Source organism: Anopheles coluzzii, chromosome 3 (assembly GCF_943734685.1).
Source record: "Anopheles coluzzii chromosome 3, AcolN3, whole genome shotgun sequence".
Taxonomy (NCBI): Eukaryota; Metazoa; Arthropoda; class Insecta; order Diptera; family Culicidae; genus Anopheles; species Anopheles coluzzii.
Genome location: NC_064671.1, coordinates 11268860 through 11283111, shown reverse-complemented (window position 1 = coordinate 11283111; position 14252 = coordinate 11268860). Strand labels below are relative to the sequence as shown.

General features: G+C 40.6%; 3 protein-coding genes across 3 annotated transcripts in view; 2 read left to right on the top strand and 1 right to left on the bottom strand.

The window, feature by feature from the left end:
• Positions 1-14252, top strand: part of LOC120956959 (proton-coupled amino acid transporter-like protein CG1139) — a 72691-nt gene that overhangs the window by 4258 nt on the left and 54181 nt on the right. The window lies entirely within an intron of this gene.
• LOC120956422 (histone demethylase UTY) overlaps positions 1-14252 on the bottom strand; it is a 97740-nt gene that overhangs the window by 75606 nt on the left and 7882 nt on the right. The window lies entirely within an intron of this gene.
• LOC120956423 (uncharacterized) lies at positions 841-2659 on the top strand. Its single transcript, XM_040377881.2, has 4 exons — positions 841-990; positions 1069-1176; positions 1269-2091; positions 2163-2659. Exons 1-4 carry the CDS (start codon positions 954-956, stop codon positions 2563-2565), a joined length of 1371 nt encoding a protein of 456 aa, XP_040233815.2. The 5' UTR covers positions 841-953; the 3' UTR covers positions 2566-2659.

Genomic DNA, 14252 nt, shown 5'->3' with positions numbered 1-14252 from the left:
ATGTTTTATGTATAAGAATTTTGCTTTTTTTTCTCCTAGACCATGTTGGATTTGGCAAGTGATTGTGCAACATTTTTTCTCCAACCAAATTTCCCCAAATTTTGTATCACCATTTCACTCGACTTGTTTGAAAAGAAATAAAAAAATGACTCAACCCTATATCAAATTATAAAACGTACACATTAAATCATATAAATCACTCACTGTTGATTTCTATATTATCCATGAAACTCACCTGAAAAGAAAAAAATGGAAAAAGGATATTAAACAAAGGTTACACCAGTACCTCAGCGATATAAACTGCACAAAAACACTTAAAAACGCACATCATTTATTAGTATTGATAAGGTTTCATCCACTCAAAATCCCCCTATGAATATTTGGCAACAGAGATAAAAATCAATAAAATTATCCCAACCATAAAAATCGGATCAAACCACCCGAGGGTGTCGAAAAAGCTGCTAAAACTTAAGCATTTTTATTCCTAGATACGATGACCATGGTTAACACTTCCCGCGTGGAATAGGAATCGAAAAAAACTGTTACCCCATAGCGCTTCCAACAATCGGTTCAGACTGGTTTGGTTTTACGAGCATAAAACGGGACAACATAGTGGAAATCGTAAAACTGAAAATCCACTTCCACTTGAAAACATAAACTTTACGCAACCGTGCATAGAGAGCATTGTGAGAGATGGTGGGTATTTCTGCGTAAAGCAAGTTTGGAGAGAACACCATCATCATCATCAACATCATCATTATCTTCTTAATCATAGTAGTTATTCAACTTTTATGCTGCTATGTGTAACACCAACAATCAAAGCAAGCTTTGGCATGACGATTAGTTTCATTCTTTCGGAAACTTCTAAATTGAAAGGTTCGTGTGTGGCTTGTGTTAGCTATTTCGGCTTGTATTCAAAATTTTACGTGAAACTTTAGATTTAATAATCAATTATGGAATCGTCCATCACATCTGGAACAGCAAAGAAAGGTAAGAATATTTGAGATTACATGCTATTTTTAATCATAATACAAATTCATACACCCCTTTCAATATTTATTACTTCAGGACCAAGCAAAAGCATTTTGGACAAAATGAACTTGTTTGGGGCCAATGCAAAAGGACAAGATAAGCACACACCAAAACCAAATTCAAAATCATCAAAAACCAATAAAGGTAGGTAGTAATGTCTTTTACCGTAATGTCTATAATCTCTACTTCTGGAGCAAAACAGTACCAATTCTTGTCCCTCGAATTATGTTTTTAAGGCTCCCAACCAATTCCAAATCGTGGACCAAAGGTGAACAAACCACAATTGATCGCTCAGGAACGACAGCATGATGTTGGCCTTGATCAAAAGCCCGCTGACATTACCACAATAACAGCTGCATCAAACGAAGTAATAACGGATCACCAAATTACTGAACCTGTACCAGAAGAATTGATCTCAGAAGTCCCAGATCAAATAGCACCTGAGAATATGAGCCTTGAAACCCACAGAAATGAAGAAACGGAGCAAGTGGATTCGTTAGAAGTATCCGAAAAAGAGTCTAGTGATACCGTTCCAATCGCAACAGTACAGAATGACTCAAATCCCATTGCCATACAAGAGGACTTGAAGATCATGTTAGATTCAATAGATGAATGTACCACTTGCCAACAGCCCGATTCGTTTGCCGAAAATCCTAGAGTGCACGAACTGCACGAAACTAACGTTCCAAAGCAGGTGGAAACTGTACTAATTCATCCGAAGAAGAATCCAAACGTTCCTCCAGACACAATCGATCAACCCGCTAGTGAACAGAGAACGATGAAACCTCCAACCGCAACGACTCCTGTCGAAAGAAAAGCTACTCCAATTTCTACAAAACCACACAAAGAAGTACTGCAACAGCGATCAAGCAAATCGAGTCAATCCTCTCTGTTGTCGGACGGTCCATCGTCCTCCTCCCAGTGCCATCTGATCGAGCTATCACAACCAAAGCCGGAAGCACTGAAGCTAACGTTGATACGCCTTCGACAGCTGCATGGCGGCAGTGAGGCCGAAAAAATCGGGAGCATCGAGCGCCATCTACGTGGGTTGCGTGACAGGTAGGGTTGTACACCTATGAAGGGAATTCCAAATCAAATAAGATATTTTTTTTCACAATTTCTTTCTAAAGTCCAAGAAAACAGCCAAGCCTTAAAACAGCAAAACTATCGGAACAGAATGCAAAAACGAGAAAACCCAACGATCCGATCCGAGCCAAACCGAAACAATCCAGCTCAGAAGACGACGATGTAGATCCTGCCGATGATCGTCAAGCGTTTGACAAGTTTGCAGCGAATCTGTACGCGCATTTGGAGCGGAAGCGAGCGCTCGAGAACTATGAGGCTTCGAAGCTGATGATGCCAGTGGAGATTGGTTACTATCGTGAAGCTTATGCTGCGCTGGTGAAAGCTTTCGGCCAGCCGTACCATAAGTGCACGCTCGAGCTATACCAGCAGCTGGCCGCCGAGCTTGGGCTGGAGGCCGAAATGTTTGTGATGGACAAAACACCGCACGAAACTAATGTGCCGGCGTGAAAATGTGCGTAAAGGGTTTCCGGTGCAGTTGAAGTTTTCTCAGTAATAAATCAGTACACAACATTTCAGTTGCAAAATGGATTCAAATAATTAATCATAAAGAAGATATTTGGCTGTGATAGCGCTAAGCTGTGATAGCGCTAGGCTAGGATAGCAAATAATAGCTTCATCAACCAATAAGCTATGAAATAGTGCGTATATCCTTTGAAAGAAACCTTCCCCCGTTTCACTTTTTCGTATACCGGTGGAAAATACACTCGGGAATATAATCTATGCTTCATAATATTTATCTTTTTTTCTACTTCCTACTTCTACGCATACCTGGCCCCACAGACGCACATTTATCTTCCGCATTCGGCACACCTTCCGCAAAGGAGCGTTACAAAACCAGCAACGGTACTGAAGCTGGAAGACCGCAGAGACGCAGCAGAGACAACAGCGGGGTATCATAAATTTTCATTTCTTCAGTCCAACCAACAGAAACTAAAGCTACCACAAAGTAGCACGTAACGCCTTAACCTCCCCACTGCGGAAAGGGAAAATGCCCCTTTTTGGGAGGGACCGGAGGGATGACCAACAACAAGCCAAACAGACATCATCCACAGCGTGACTTTACCATCGGTGGATTGTATTTTTGCAAAGGGTGCCAACCGTCGCCACACAGTGCCATTTACGGGGGAGTGTTCTCACCGGGAGTCTCCAGGAAAAATCAATCCTCCACCACGCTTGGAAAGATGAGAAAGAACCATCCCAGGACCCAACTTACAGGGGGGGTTTTGTTCCCGGTTCACACCCGGGGACTCTCTAGAGGTTTTTGGTAGAAACTGAGAGAATGTTTGCATAAAAAAGGCAAAAAGAAACGGAAGAAATGATTCAACACAAGCGCTGTGGGAAAGTCAAAATCCTTGACAGAAAGGAGGAAGCAAAAGTATATACCTTTTTCCGCGATCATTGTACTGCAAGGATCAAGGACACGTTGTGATATGAAAAAAGGAAGAGCTTGGCACAAAAGCATACAGGAAAGCATCAGTTTTTCGGGAGCGTAAATGTAGAAAAAAAAGTTGAAGCTTTTTGCAGCAATGGATTCCCAAACAAAACGGTGTCCGGGAGAAATTCCCAGGGTTCCCGGGATTTTCAGTATCTCTCTACATACAGCAGAACGTGTAGGAAACTTTCTTTTCCCCTCCCCACCGCTAACACATAACGATGGCCATTATTTCTTCCCTTCACAGTAGAATGTAGCTATAGCGGGAAAAAACAGGAAAAGCTGTGAAACGCCACAAAGACACACACACACACACAGTGCTGGTGGTGTCTTATGGGTTGCCGAAAAAACGACAGAACGAAACCGAACGACACGCGGTGAGTGGCGTGCAACGACCACATAATCAGCCCGGCGAGTTCAGAGGGTGCACACATCGAAAAAAAAAACGCCCGCGAAAGATACGAAACACAACCACACAGTACATAGAACATGAAAAGTCCTTGGCTGGAAAAGGGAGACTAAATCCTCCTGCTGCCTTCACCGGGTCTCCACCCGTTGCGCGTACGAAAAGTTATGCCCAATAGTTGATGTTTATGTTTTGCTATGTGTTTCCACCGCTCTCTCACAGCACTCCACTCCAAAGGCGAGGAATGTTTCGAACAAACTTTCTTCTCCACCATCACCACCGGGTACCGAGTGAACAACGTGTCCAAGAAAAACCGCAAGCAACCGGCATCGTAAATACTATGCCGAGCACCATGGGCACGATTAAAAGAGCGGGTGGGTATGAAGGAAGACGGGTACAGGCTGACTGTTCGGTGGAAGAGACACTTCCCCTTGCTTCCTCGTGGGAAACTTGCTTCAACCAGCGAACCGGTCGAAGGAAGCAACCCACCCGTGCTGTATGTATCGTTTATTTATTGCTCTATTGCTTGCATTTTTGCTTCGTTCCTTTGGTGCACTGCCCTATTACGGTACGTTTCGCCCCCCTCCCCCCATGCTTATCTAAAGGGCTTAGCACATCTTCTTAGCATTGAAATAAAGCGTCGCATTTCGACGATGGTGTTGCGGGTGCGATAAGCTGATGAAAACAAACCAGACAAAAGGATACGATTAAGGGTGACAGGACAGGAAAGGGGAAATTGGCACGGGGAAAAAGTTTTGTATAGATAACTGGATGTCATCAGAAGGAATTATAAGAGCAAGGAGAGTGGAATCAACAATAACAAAGCGACATAAATTCAATGCGGGAAGTTGTAAATTTGACACAAAGGCAAACATATCAGAAAAATCATAGAAATTTAAAAAACAAATTTGTAGTATAAAAACTGTCGATTATATAGAAAGAAATAGGTTAAATAACTCAAGAAAAAAGTCACCAGGACCTTAGAAAAGAAGTAGGAAGAGCAAAGTGTCTTATAATTAACAAAGCTAAAAATTTAAATTGGATAGATGAACATAAACAAGTTTTGAATAGAAAGCTATGAAGCAGGTCAGTAAAGAAAATTAACAACATGAAACACTAACATACAAAACAGAGAAACAAAGTAAATAAAAAAAGAAACAAATTTCATAGATGAATATAAACTAGTTTAGAAAAAAATTAGAAAGCTATAAAGCTAAAGAAAATTTACGATGTGAAAAACTAACACACAAAAACAGATCAAAAAAGCAAATAAAAAAAAGAAACTCATTATGAATAGCCCAACGCAAATAGAACCAGTCATTCCCAATGTTGGATAAAAGTAAAATAGTTTTCAAATAACTAATGTCTCTTAATTTATGCAATTGAATTGCATTAAATGAACAAAATGTCCCTTAAATTTAACTCCAAGCAAAAACAAAACAAAAACTGAAAAAAGTAAAACAAACCAATAAGAAGAGAGGCAACAAAGAGTAGAAGTAATATCAATGTAAGGTAAAAATTGAGCAAAAACTAAAAACTAAAAGTGGTAAAAGTAATAACTTAAAACTAAGACAAAGAAAATCAAATAACTATTTAAAAGGACTAGAATTTAAAAAGAACTGCAAAAAAATAAGAAACAGAATAATATTGAAGAAATAAATAAAATTTTGACCAAATAAAATAAACACGATCAAAGAAATCTGCAAATATTCAATATTCTCGTTTAAATCACTCCAATTCGATTAAAAAAATTAACCAATTGAGAAAAAGAAATAAAATATAAGAAAACTACCATAAAACAAGAAAAACAAACCCAAAATTAAAGTTGATGGTGGGCGCATAATAAAACTTCATGAATAGTTAAGCGGATGAATAAAAACAATTGAAATTTGCCTAACTTCCTTCAAAGGCAGTATTGATACCGTACACAAACCCCAAGCAATAACTCCCATGCCGGGAAAATCGTACTCCAGACGTTCGCCGTGCACCTTACGAACACATTATGAAACTAAAATATCGATACAACGCGAATGCGAAGTACCTTCTCACCATTCTCACTGCACTTTATGTAAGTAAACGGCTCCCCTCATCGACGCAGGAGTTGAAGGGCCTCTTCCAGTAGTGCTACAAAACGATAGCAGCGAGGACGAACGCTCTTTAAGCTCTTTTTCGGCGAACCGTTCGGCACCGTTACCCCGGCTTGGCCGGCAGCCGGTGGAAATGTGTTCTTGCCTGCCTTCCCCCCCTCGAAACCCCGAACCTGGCAACAGCCAGACGACAATAAACGTACCCGGCCCGGGGAAGAGCCCCGTCATGGTCGGCTAGTAAGCAAAACTCCGAAAATCCTCCAGACACTGTTGTCGCAGTTGCACCACACTACCGTAGCTGCGCGTTCACGTTTGCGCGTTTGTGTGAGTGGTTGCAAGGTTGTTGACTTACACATTGCCGCCGGTACATGGAACCGGGGAAACAGGTTGTAAATATTGGGCGTACACAGGCGAACAACAGCAGACGCACAGACACACAGAGATAGGCACAGAGATGACTCAGCCAGACAGACAGACAGCATACAGACGTATGGGCACGGTTGTGGATGAGACTCCGTCGCCCCGTTGCACAAGGACGGATGCAAAAGGATGCAACCACCTCATGGACGCTACGCCACCACACCGACACCACGTGGAGGCATGAAAGTGGCCGCCGTTGAACCCATGTGCCGAAAGTTGGTGGGTGAAGGAAATTACGCCGGCCGGTATAGGTGGATGGGTGGCACATAAAATCGCATCAATCGCGCGCGACTAAGGAGCGCACAACGGGGTTTTATGAGTTCCTTGCACGTTCTTTCGCCGCTGTTGCCGTCATCGTGGTCGTCGTCGTTGTCGTCTTAGTGGAAATGTAATTTCCATTACGATTCCATCGCTGGAAGATTGTTGAAAGATTTCGAGTGTACACCTTGGGGGAATTGCTTTCTTTGTAAGAAAGTAAACGGAAGGAAATGGCAAGGGTTCGTCGTCTGGGGATCACTAAACTCTTGGGTGTGGAGAGAGTGTAGTGTGTACCTACATTGGAATTATATTGATCTTATTACTGAACGATTTGTTGATGGGAATAATATTTGTGTAGTTTTCGTTGAGGAATTGGTTGTTTTTGCTGTAAATTTAATAAAATTCTAAAAGAATATTCATCATCATATAATTATACTCCTTTTGAAGTTGATCAATGTTAAAAGTTAAAGGAATTTTTAGAATGAGTGTTCTTTTAAGAATTCTTCTTAAATGATTGAACTCTAAGAGTCTTTATGGTTTCAGTATTTGATTTTCTATACAATTGATTGAATCCATTATAAGTTTAATGAAGTTTCATAGTATGTACTATTTTTGTTATGTAGATATTTCGAAGAGGATTTCATGGTCATATGTACGAATTACATTATTGAGAGTTCATTTTATCGACTCGCGTTAAAATCAGTGTATAAGCTTTGTCGATTGTCGATTTTTCATGTCTTTATGTTCACTCGCACTGACGAAATCTTCAATGCACTTTCAATAGCAGTAATCAATGAGTCAGCAGCCAAAATTTGAAAGCCCTATAGTCGAACTCTAACCGTGATAGCCATAAAAGGGAAGCAACTTCGGTCAGAAGCGTGCGCGATCAAAGAACGGCACCTCGCGACAACGAAAACGGACATGGTGCGACAGTTTGTGGACGTAGGATGAAGTCCGTTCCGTCATTTACAACATCTTCGCACAATTAGACAACAATCAGAGCATCGAAAGAGAACCCAGTTCCCAATGGTTGACGAACCTGAGTGACAAGAAGCTCCACAGGAAGCTGATGAGGAAGAACCAGGGTACTCGAGAATTGCAATCAAGAATTTCTGGACCAACATGATGCCAAAGATCTACTGCAACAATTTTGTCGGGAAAATTGATAAGGAGTTAATTCAAAATGTAACAGATCTGCAAGAAATATTGAAACTGAAATAATCGTAGGAGAAATATGGAAGAATCCTCTCGATAAATAATTCTATTCTTTTTAAGATTAAGGTTATTAATAATAATCGTTTGTCTAACAGAAATAAGAAATAATTTGCGATTCAAACCTTTCCAGGGTTTCTCATTGTTGAGGGACACTTTCTAGAAATTCTCTTTCCTGTAACCCTATGTAATGGGAATCGTACTCTACACCACCCATTAAGAGGCGAAAGAACTCCGTTGGAGCCAAAGCCTCTATAAACTATTCAAACAACATCTACACCACCCTTTTTGAACAACACTAACAGGAATTTTCAATTAGTCTGAGATTCCAATTCTAATCACAAAAGTTCAGTTCCCATAAGAAAAAGTCAAGATAGTGTCCCACAACAAGGTTCTCATTGCTGAAAACCCCTTGTGTAAAGCAAGTTTTACGCCCTTTTGGGTTTCCTCCTTCAAGCATAGTCGTAAAATTTTTAATAGTAACTAGATTCACTTAATCAAGTTGTAACTCCAATATGGTTCCTCTTACTGACTCTGCAAGGGTTAAAACAACAAATGAATTCGATTCGTTCAATTGCACCTTCTGCCAATGTCTTTCTTCAAGTTACATTAGCGTAAAAGGAGCATCCATTCCGCTCGTCAGGCTCTTTCAAAGCGGAAAGAGGCAACATCTGATTATTTCTGACTGCAACCCGACTTATCTTCGCAAGTCAAAAACAACGAAAGGACAGAGAAAACACCATAAAACAGATTTACAACCGCTGTGTTTCGCCACTGGAAAAGCGCAACAACAATTGAGCGGAAAGGAATCAGGATTAGGGTAGGAGTAGGCCAGCAACATCTAGAGACTGGACTAGTCCGTCCGTTGCTGCACAGAGCCATCGTGAATCTAGGTGATAAATTGGCTAAATGTTGACATCAAGTTTATTTTCGAAACTGTAATTACCATCTTCTCAGACACCTAACTCCTGCTAGCAGCAGCTTAAGTAAGGACGCGATACAGAATGCGCAACGATACGAAACAACCGTGTCCTCCGGAACTGGAGTGGGAACATGGTTTCCAACATTCCGTGTGACAGCGGCTTTCAATGACTAACTGGCAGCAGTCTGCACATCATCCCGACGGTTACAGGGAAACGGCTGGACGTTCAAACGTGGATAGTTACGAGTCCGCCTGTCCGTTCTCCCCGTTCAGCCCCGGGCGAACAAATCACCGGGTTGGTGCATTACGAGCGCACTGTAAATTATTGGATTATCTATCTGCACCCTCCCACCATCGCCGATAGCGCAAAAACTCGGGGAAATGAACAACGGAACGAGTTAGACGGTTTAGATGCAGATGTTGCAAATTGGAGGTGAATGTTTTGGGGGGGGGGGGGGGGGAAATTTTTACTACTGCTGCGAACGATTGCACATTTCAGTGCTTTAGGTTGAGTGTTTAAATGTGTTTGGTTGTATTTGTTAAGCAGTTTTTCATTTTTAATTAACAATTTCTATGATAGATTTATTTAAATACGTATTTCAGCAAGTTTTATCTTTTGCTATTTCACTGATATGTTGGCTAATGTAATAAATTATTGAGTTAAATTTCCATTTTCAACCAAAAACACCAAATAATATGACTAAATAATCCCTGATCGAACCGCATTTACGCAATCAAATTGAACAGCGATTAGCTGTTACAGTTCGTTTCCTGTTGCGCACAATGTGTCTCGCCCGATCCAAAAATGAACGATCCGAGTGTCCTTTTTACTGCCCCGAAATTCTGCAACCCACACCCACGTTACAGGGCCGCTACCCCGTCCCCGGCTACGATTGATTCCGCACATCCTGCGTACTGCGGCCATTGACCCGGGTCGATCGAATATGCTTTGTCTGGCCGGAGCCGTACAGGCACGACGACGCAGGCAGGCGTGCGTCCACGGTACGCCAATTTATAGTCCCCTGCTCGAAAGTCCTGCTACATGTGTTTGTTGGGGAGAGGTTTGCCATGAATTAAGGTAACCACAAAACCACGACTGAAGCACGCGAATCAGTGGACGTAAATTGCGTTGCGTGGATGGAAATCTAGATGGAACGGTGTAGCTACTACAGCTGACGTTCTGTGGCGGGGTACGGTACGGGGAGACTGTGTTTAGAATTCGGAAAACTTGCTAGTTTGGCAATCGTCGGGCCAAAGACCAACCCTACCTGTCTGGGGATGGAATATAATCGAATGTTCCTCATGGTTTAAAAGGAGCAACGGGAAACTTTGCAAAATGATGATTGTATATAGTATCACCACTAAACGTTACGTTGATAAGTTGCATGAGTCAACATAGTAAATGGTAGCAAAACAAAACGTATAATTGGTAGAGAATTTGTAAATGAAAAAGAAGTGGTAATTAATTATAAAAAAATTGCAATAAATTCCGGTTTGGAGAGAATGATTCTTGTTTGAAATTGCATAATTTTTGATACCGAAAATGGCTAGATTTTCATTCCAATATAAATCTTCCTAATTAAGCTCTTATCTACACAGACAGACAATGAGAAGAGTAAAAAAAATCTTGATCAACAAAATCACTTCGCACGACATAACTTCAAAGCTATCAACAAAGACAAGTGAGAAGAGGAAAACTAAATAAAATATTCAGCATAAGATTAAATAGAAAAAAATGGATTAAACGGGAAAAAGGATTTAATTTTGAAGTATAGAAGTCCAGATAGAATTGAAGATAAGTAAAAACACGAGCAAATAAGATAACAAAGTACCAGTAAAAAGAGGAAAAAAATAAATTAAAAAAGATGAGAAAAAATGCACAAAGTAACAAGAAGAGGAACAACAAATAAGAAAAAATTAAATGATAAAAACCGTAACAGACTGTTTATATAGTCAAGTAAATGAATTATTTAAACAATGAACATAACATTGTTGAAATATTTACAGGGTTTCCCACGATTTATTGGTCAGTTCCCATGATTTTTTGGTGTGTTCCCACGATTTTTTGGTCGTATCCCATAAATTTTTGGTTCGTTCCCATAATTTATTGGTATTTTCCGATTGGATATCAATACAATTGGACCAAAAAATTCTGGGAAACGACCAAAAAATCGTGGGAACGCACCAAAAAAATATGAGAACCCACCAAAAATTGATGAGAACCAACCAATAAATCGTGGGAAACCCTGTAATATTTAGAAAGAAAAATTAACATATCATAGTATGAAATTAACCGTCGTTAAACCAACAAAGTGAAGTAACAGTAATACCCCTAACATTTCAATTCGTGCCAATCCGTGCCAAACATGGCTGCGACGATACCATACCACGTTTCATGTGCACCGATGATTATTATCGATAGTGTAAAGCAGGTGAAATATGAAATGGCCACCCAGTACGCCTAATCCCCTGCCCACCTGTGCATGGTGTGCAAAAACTTTCCTCCCCCGTGTACATTTTGGCCAAGGGAAAGGTAAAGAAGGGTGGCTATTTAACACGCATTTGCAGTACCTTTAAGGCTCTACCGTCAATGGGAGCATGGTGGTAGCCCCCTGCTAACCTGCACAACAACGAAAAAAGGCGGAAATTTTCACTTATTTAACACCGTTGGACCCCCCAAATGCACCTTCTGGGGCATTTATCAGATCGTGTTTGATTTTGTGTGGTGATAATTGGTTGTACAAATTGGTGTGTACATAGGTGGGGGAAGGAAAGTTTCCGTAGAAAAATATTCAAAGAACAGTCACACACGAAAAGTAAAGTCATTTAAAAGTAACACCAGGGGGATTGCTATTAATGTGGCAAAGTCACGATTAGCAGTAAAGTTTAAATAAATGGTTGCCTACCCTGAAAACGAAAGGAATTCAAAAAGGTCATTCATAAGAATGTAACCATACAGTACAACAAATACAATTTTACGTGAACTATACTAACATAGGGAGCTTGTTACTGACTTTGCTTCCCCAACATATTCCAATCTCCAGACAGAATCCCATTCCCACCACTTCATACCGTTACATTGGTTTCACCAGGCATTGTTTCTCTTTTACAAAATTAATGATCTAAATGGAAAACGTAACACCGCAACCCGTTTCAAATGTGACTAGTACGAGTACCCATTCGTTCGTTTGTGTATTTAATTACAAAATGAATCCCCCCAGTTCAGCATCCAACACAAAACCTGCCAACAGCGATGACTGCCTGCTCCAACACAAATGCTACCAAAAGCGAAACGGTCGAGAAGAATGTGTGTACATTTTCCACCACACCACAAACAAAAACTTAAGCGCCATCGCGACGGATATCCCCCAAAAAGGACGCGTCACTAAAATATTTAACCCGTACGCAGCAAAATTGGGAAAGATACGCAACACACGCAACGACATTCTAGGCCGATAGCAGCATGGAAGCAACGTCCAGAACCAATTAGAAATGTGGCGAAAATGTGGAAGGCTGCCGTGAATGTGAACAATTAGTCAACGGTAACACAGCGTCAGCGTCGGGGCCCTTGGAAAGCTGGGAAACCCTACAACCATGTGTCTGGATCATGTTATCCCTTATGGTACACCGTTTCCTGTCCGATGGCTTATGAAAGGAATGCGCAGTGATGGAGAAGAGAAATTGAGTAATGATTTAAAACTGGCTTTTGTGGTTGTTGGAGGTAGTTTAAATGTTATAAATTAAATTGAGTTTAAAGTTTCCAATAATACGCAATAGAACTTTAAGGATTGTGTTATGAAATGTGGTGACAATAGTTTACCATACTAACTAAATTCTGGTTGTTTTTTAAGTCTCCAGCTCTGGATTCATGGAAGCTACGAGGCACATCGAAAGAGATTGATTCTGAATCATTAACGGAAATAAACAGCTTCTAATCCCAACCCCACACTGTTATTTAAACTGATCCTGAACCCACATTAGTCCTGGAATTGATCCTGCACCCATACCGGCTCTTGCACCGATTACCAGTCCATATCGATTCTAGAACTCCATATCATTCCTAGAATTGATGCTTATTCCATAGCGGTACTGAAATAGACACTGAACCCATATCAGTAAATAATACTGACGCTATAACTGATCCTGAACCCACAACTAGTTGCTAGATCTTATATAGAACTAATGCCAATCCTGAAAGAGATCTCAAACTGGAACCATCAATTCTGGATCTGTTCTCAACCCTATAGCGTTCCTGGCACTAAAACAAAGCCTGTACCGATCCTGGAACTGATCCTTAGCCGATTTTAGAAATGCTCTCAAATCCATATTAGTCCTGTAACTCGTTGCTTTTAATTTTGGTCCAAAATCTGTACTCGGATCTATCGGAAACACATCACGAATCTGTCTCGGTCTAGGATCCGATACAGCACCTGCTCGGATTCAGCAACTGATTCCGATACTACCACAGTAGAATTCCAGCTTTGAACCGTCGCCGACTGTACAAAAATGTAACCATTTAAGTAATCAGGAAATATACAAGAGATAAAGGCAGATATATGACTACAAATAAATAAGCAGGACTTGATAAACTACAGTTATAAAACTGTTACTGAATTTATCTCAACCCTGGAACATATAGCAAACCAATCCCGATACTGGAACTAGTTCCAAGAAACTTGTGAATGATCATATTACCCTATTCCACTTGAGAAACTGAACCGAAACATATCGCGATTTAGTACCACGTCTCGAAGGCAAACTTGCTTCAGATATCGAATCTATCCCGATCCTTCAACTCACTGGTCTCCAACCTGTGATCCGAGCACCACTTGTGGTCCGTGGCGTTAACAGACGTGGTCCGCGGATGAATATATTTTGAAAAAGAATAGCTAATTACTATACATATAATGCAATTTATTTCCCACAATCAAGATTAAGTTTGTAACAGGCATTTCAACAATGAGATTCAAACATATTTTTGATCAAAAATTTTGAAATAAGTCTACAAAATATATGTCCTCAATAGATGGGGGCCGCGGCAAATCAATTTTCAAAGCCAAGTGATTCGCGATCCTAAAAAGGTTGGAGAATACTGCTTTAACTGACCCTTTACACTGAACTCGTTCATAGGTACTGGACAACGGTACTGGTACCAATCTTGGATGCTATCTCGATCTTGGAATAGTAGTTTTAACTATTTCATTCCTGAAGTTCTTTATATCGGACTTCGAAATGATCTCGATCATCGATGTCCTGGAACTAATATCACAAACAACCTCGAATCAATCCCAATCCGGAAACTGATGATACTCGTTGAAGAAACAATCCATTCCTGGACTAGAAATGCCATTCCCCTAAACATGGGTATAAATTGGAGGAAAAAACTTCAGATGCATT

Coding starts and splice junctions, on each gene's coding strand:
- LOC120956423 (XM_040377881.2), top strand. CDS start 954: ATGGAATCGTCCATCACATCTGGAACAGCAAAGAAAG. Junction 991..1,068: donor ATCTGGAACAGCAAAGAAAG/GTAAGAATATTT, acceptor TTATTACTTCAG/GACCAAGCAAAAGCATTTTG. Junction 2,092..2,162: donor CTACGTGGGTTGCGTGACAG/GTAGGGTTGTAC, acceptor TTCTTTCTAAAG/TCCAAGAAAACAGCCAAGCC.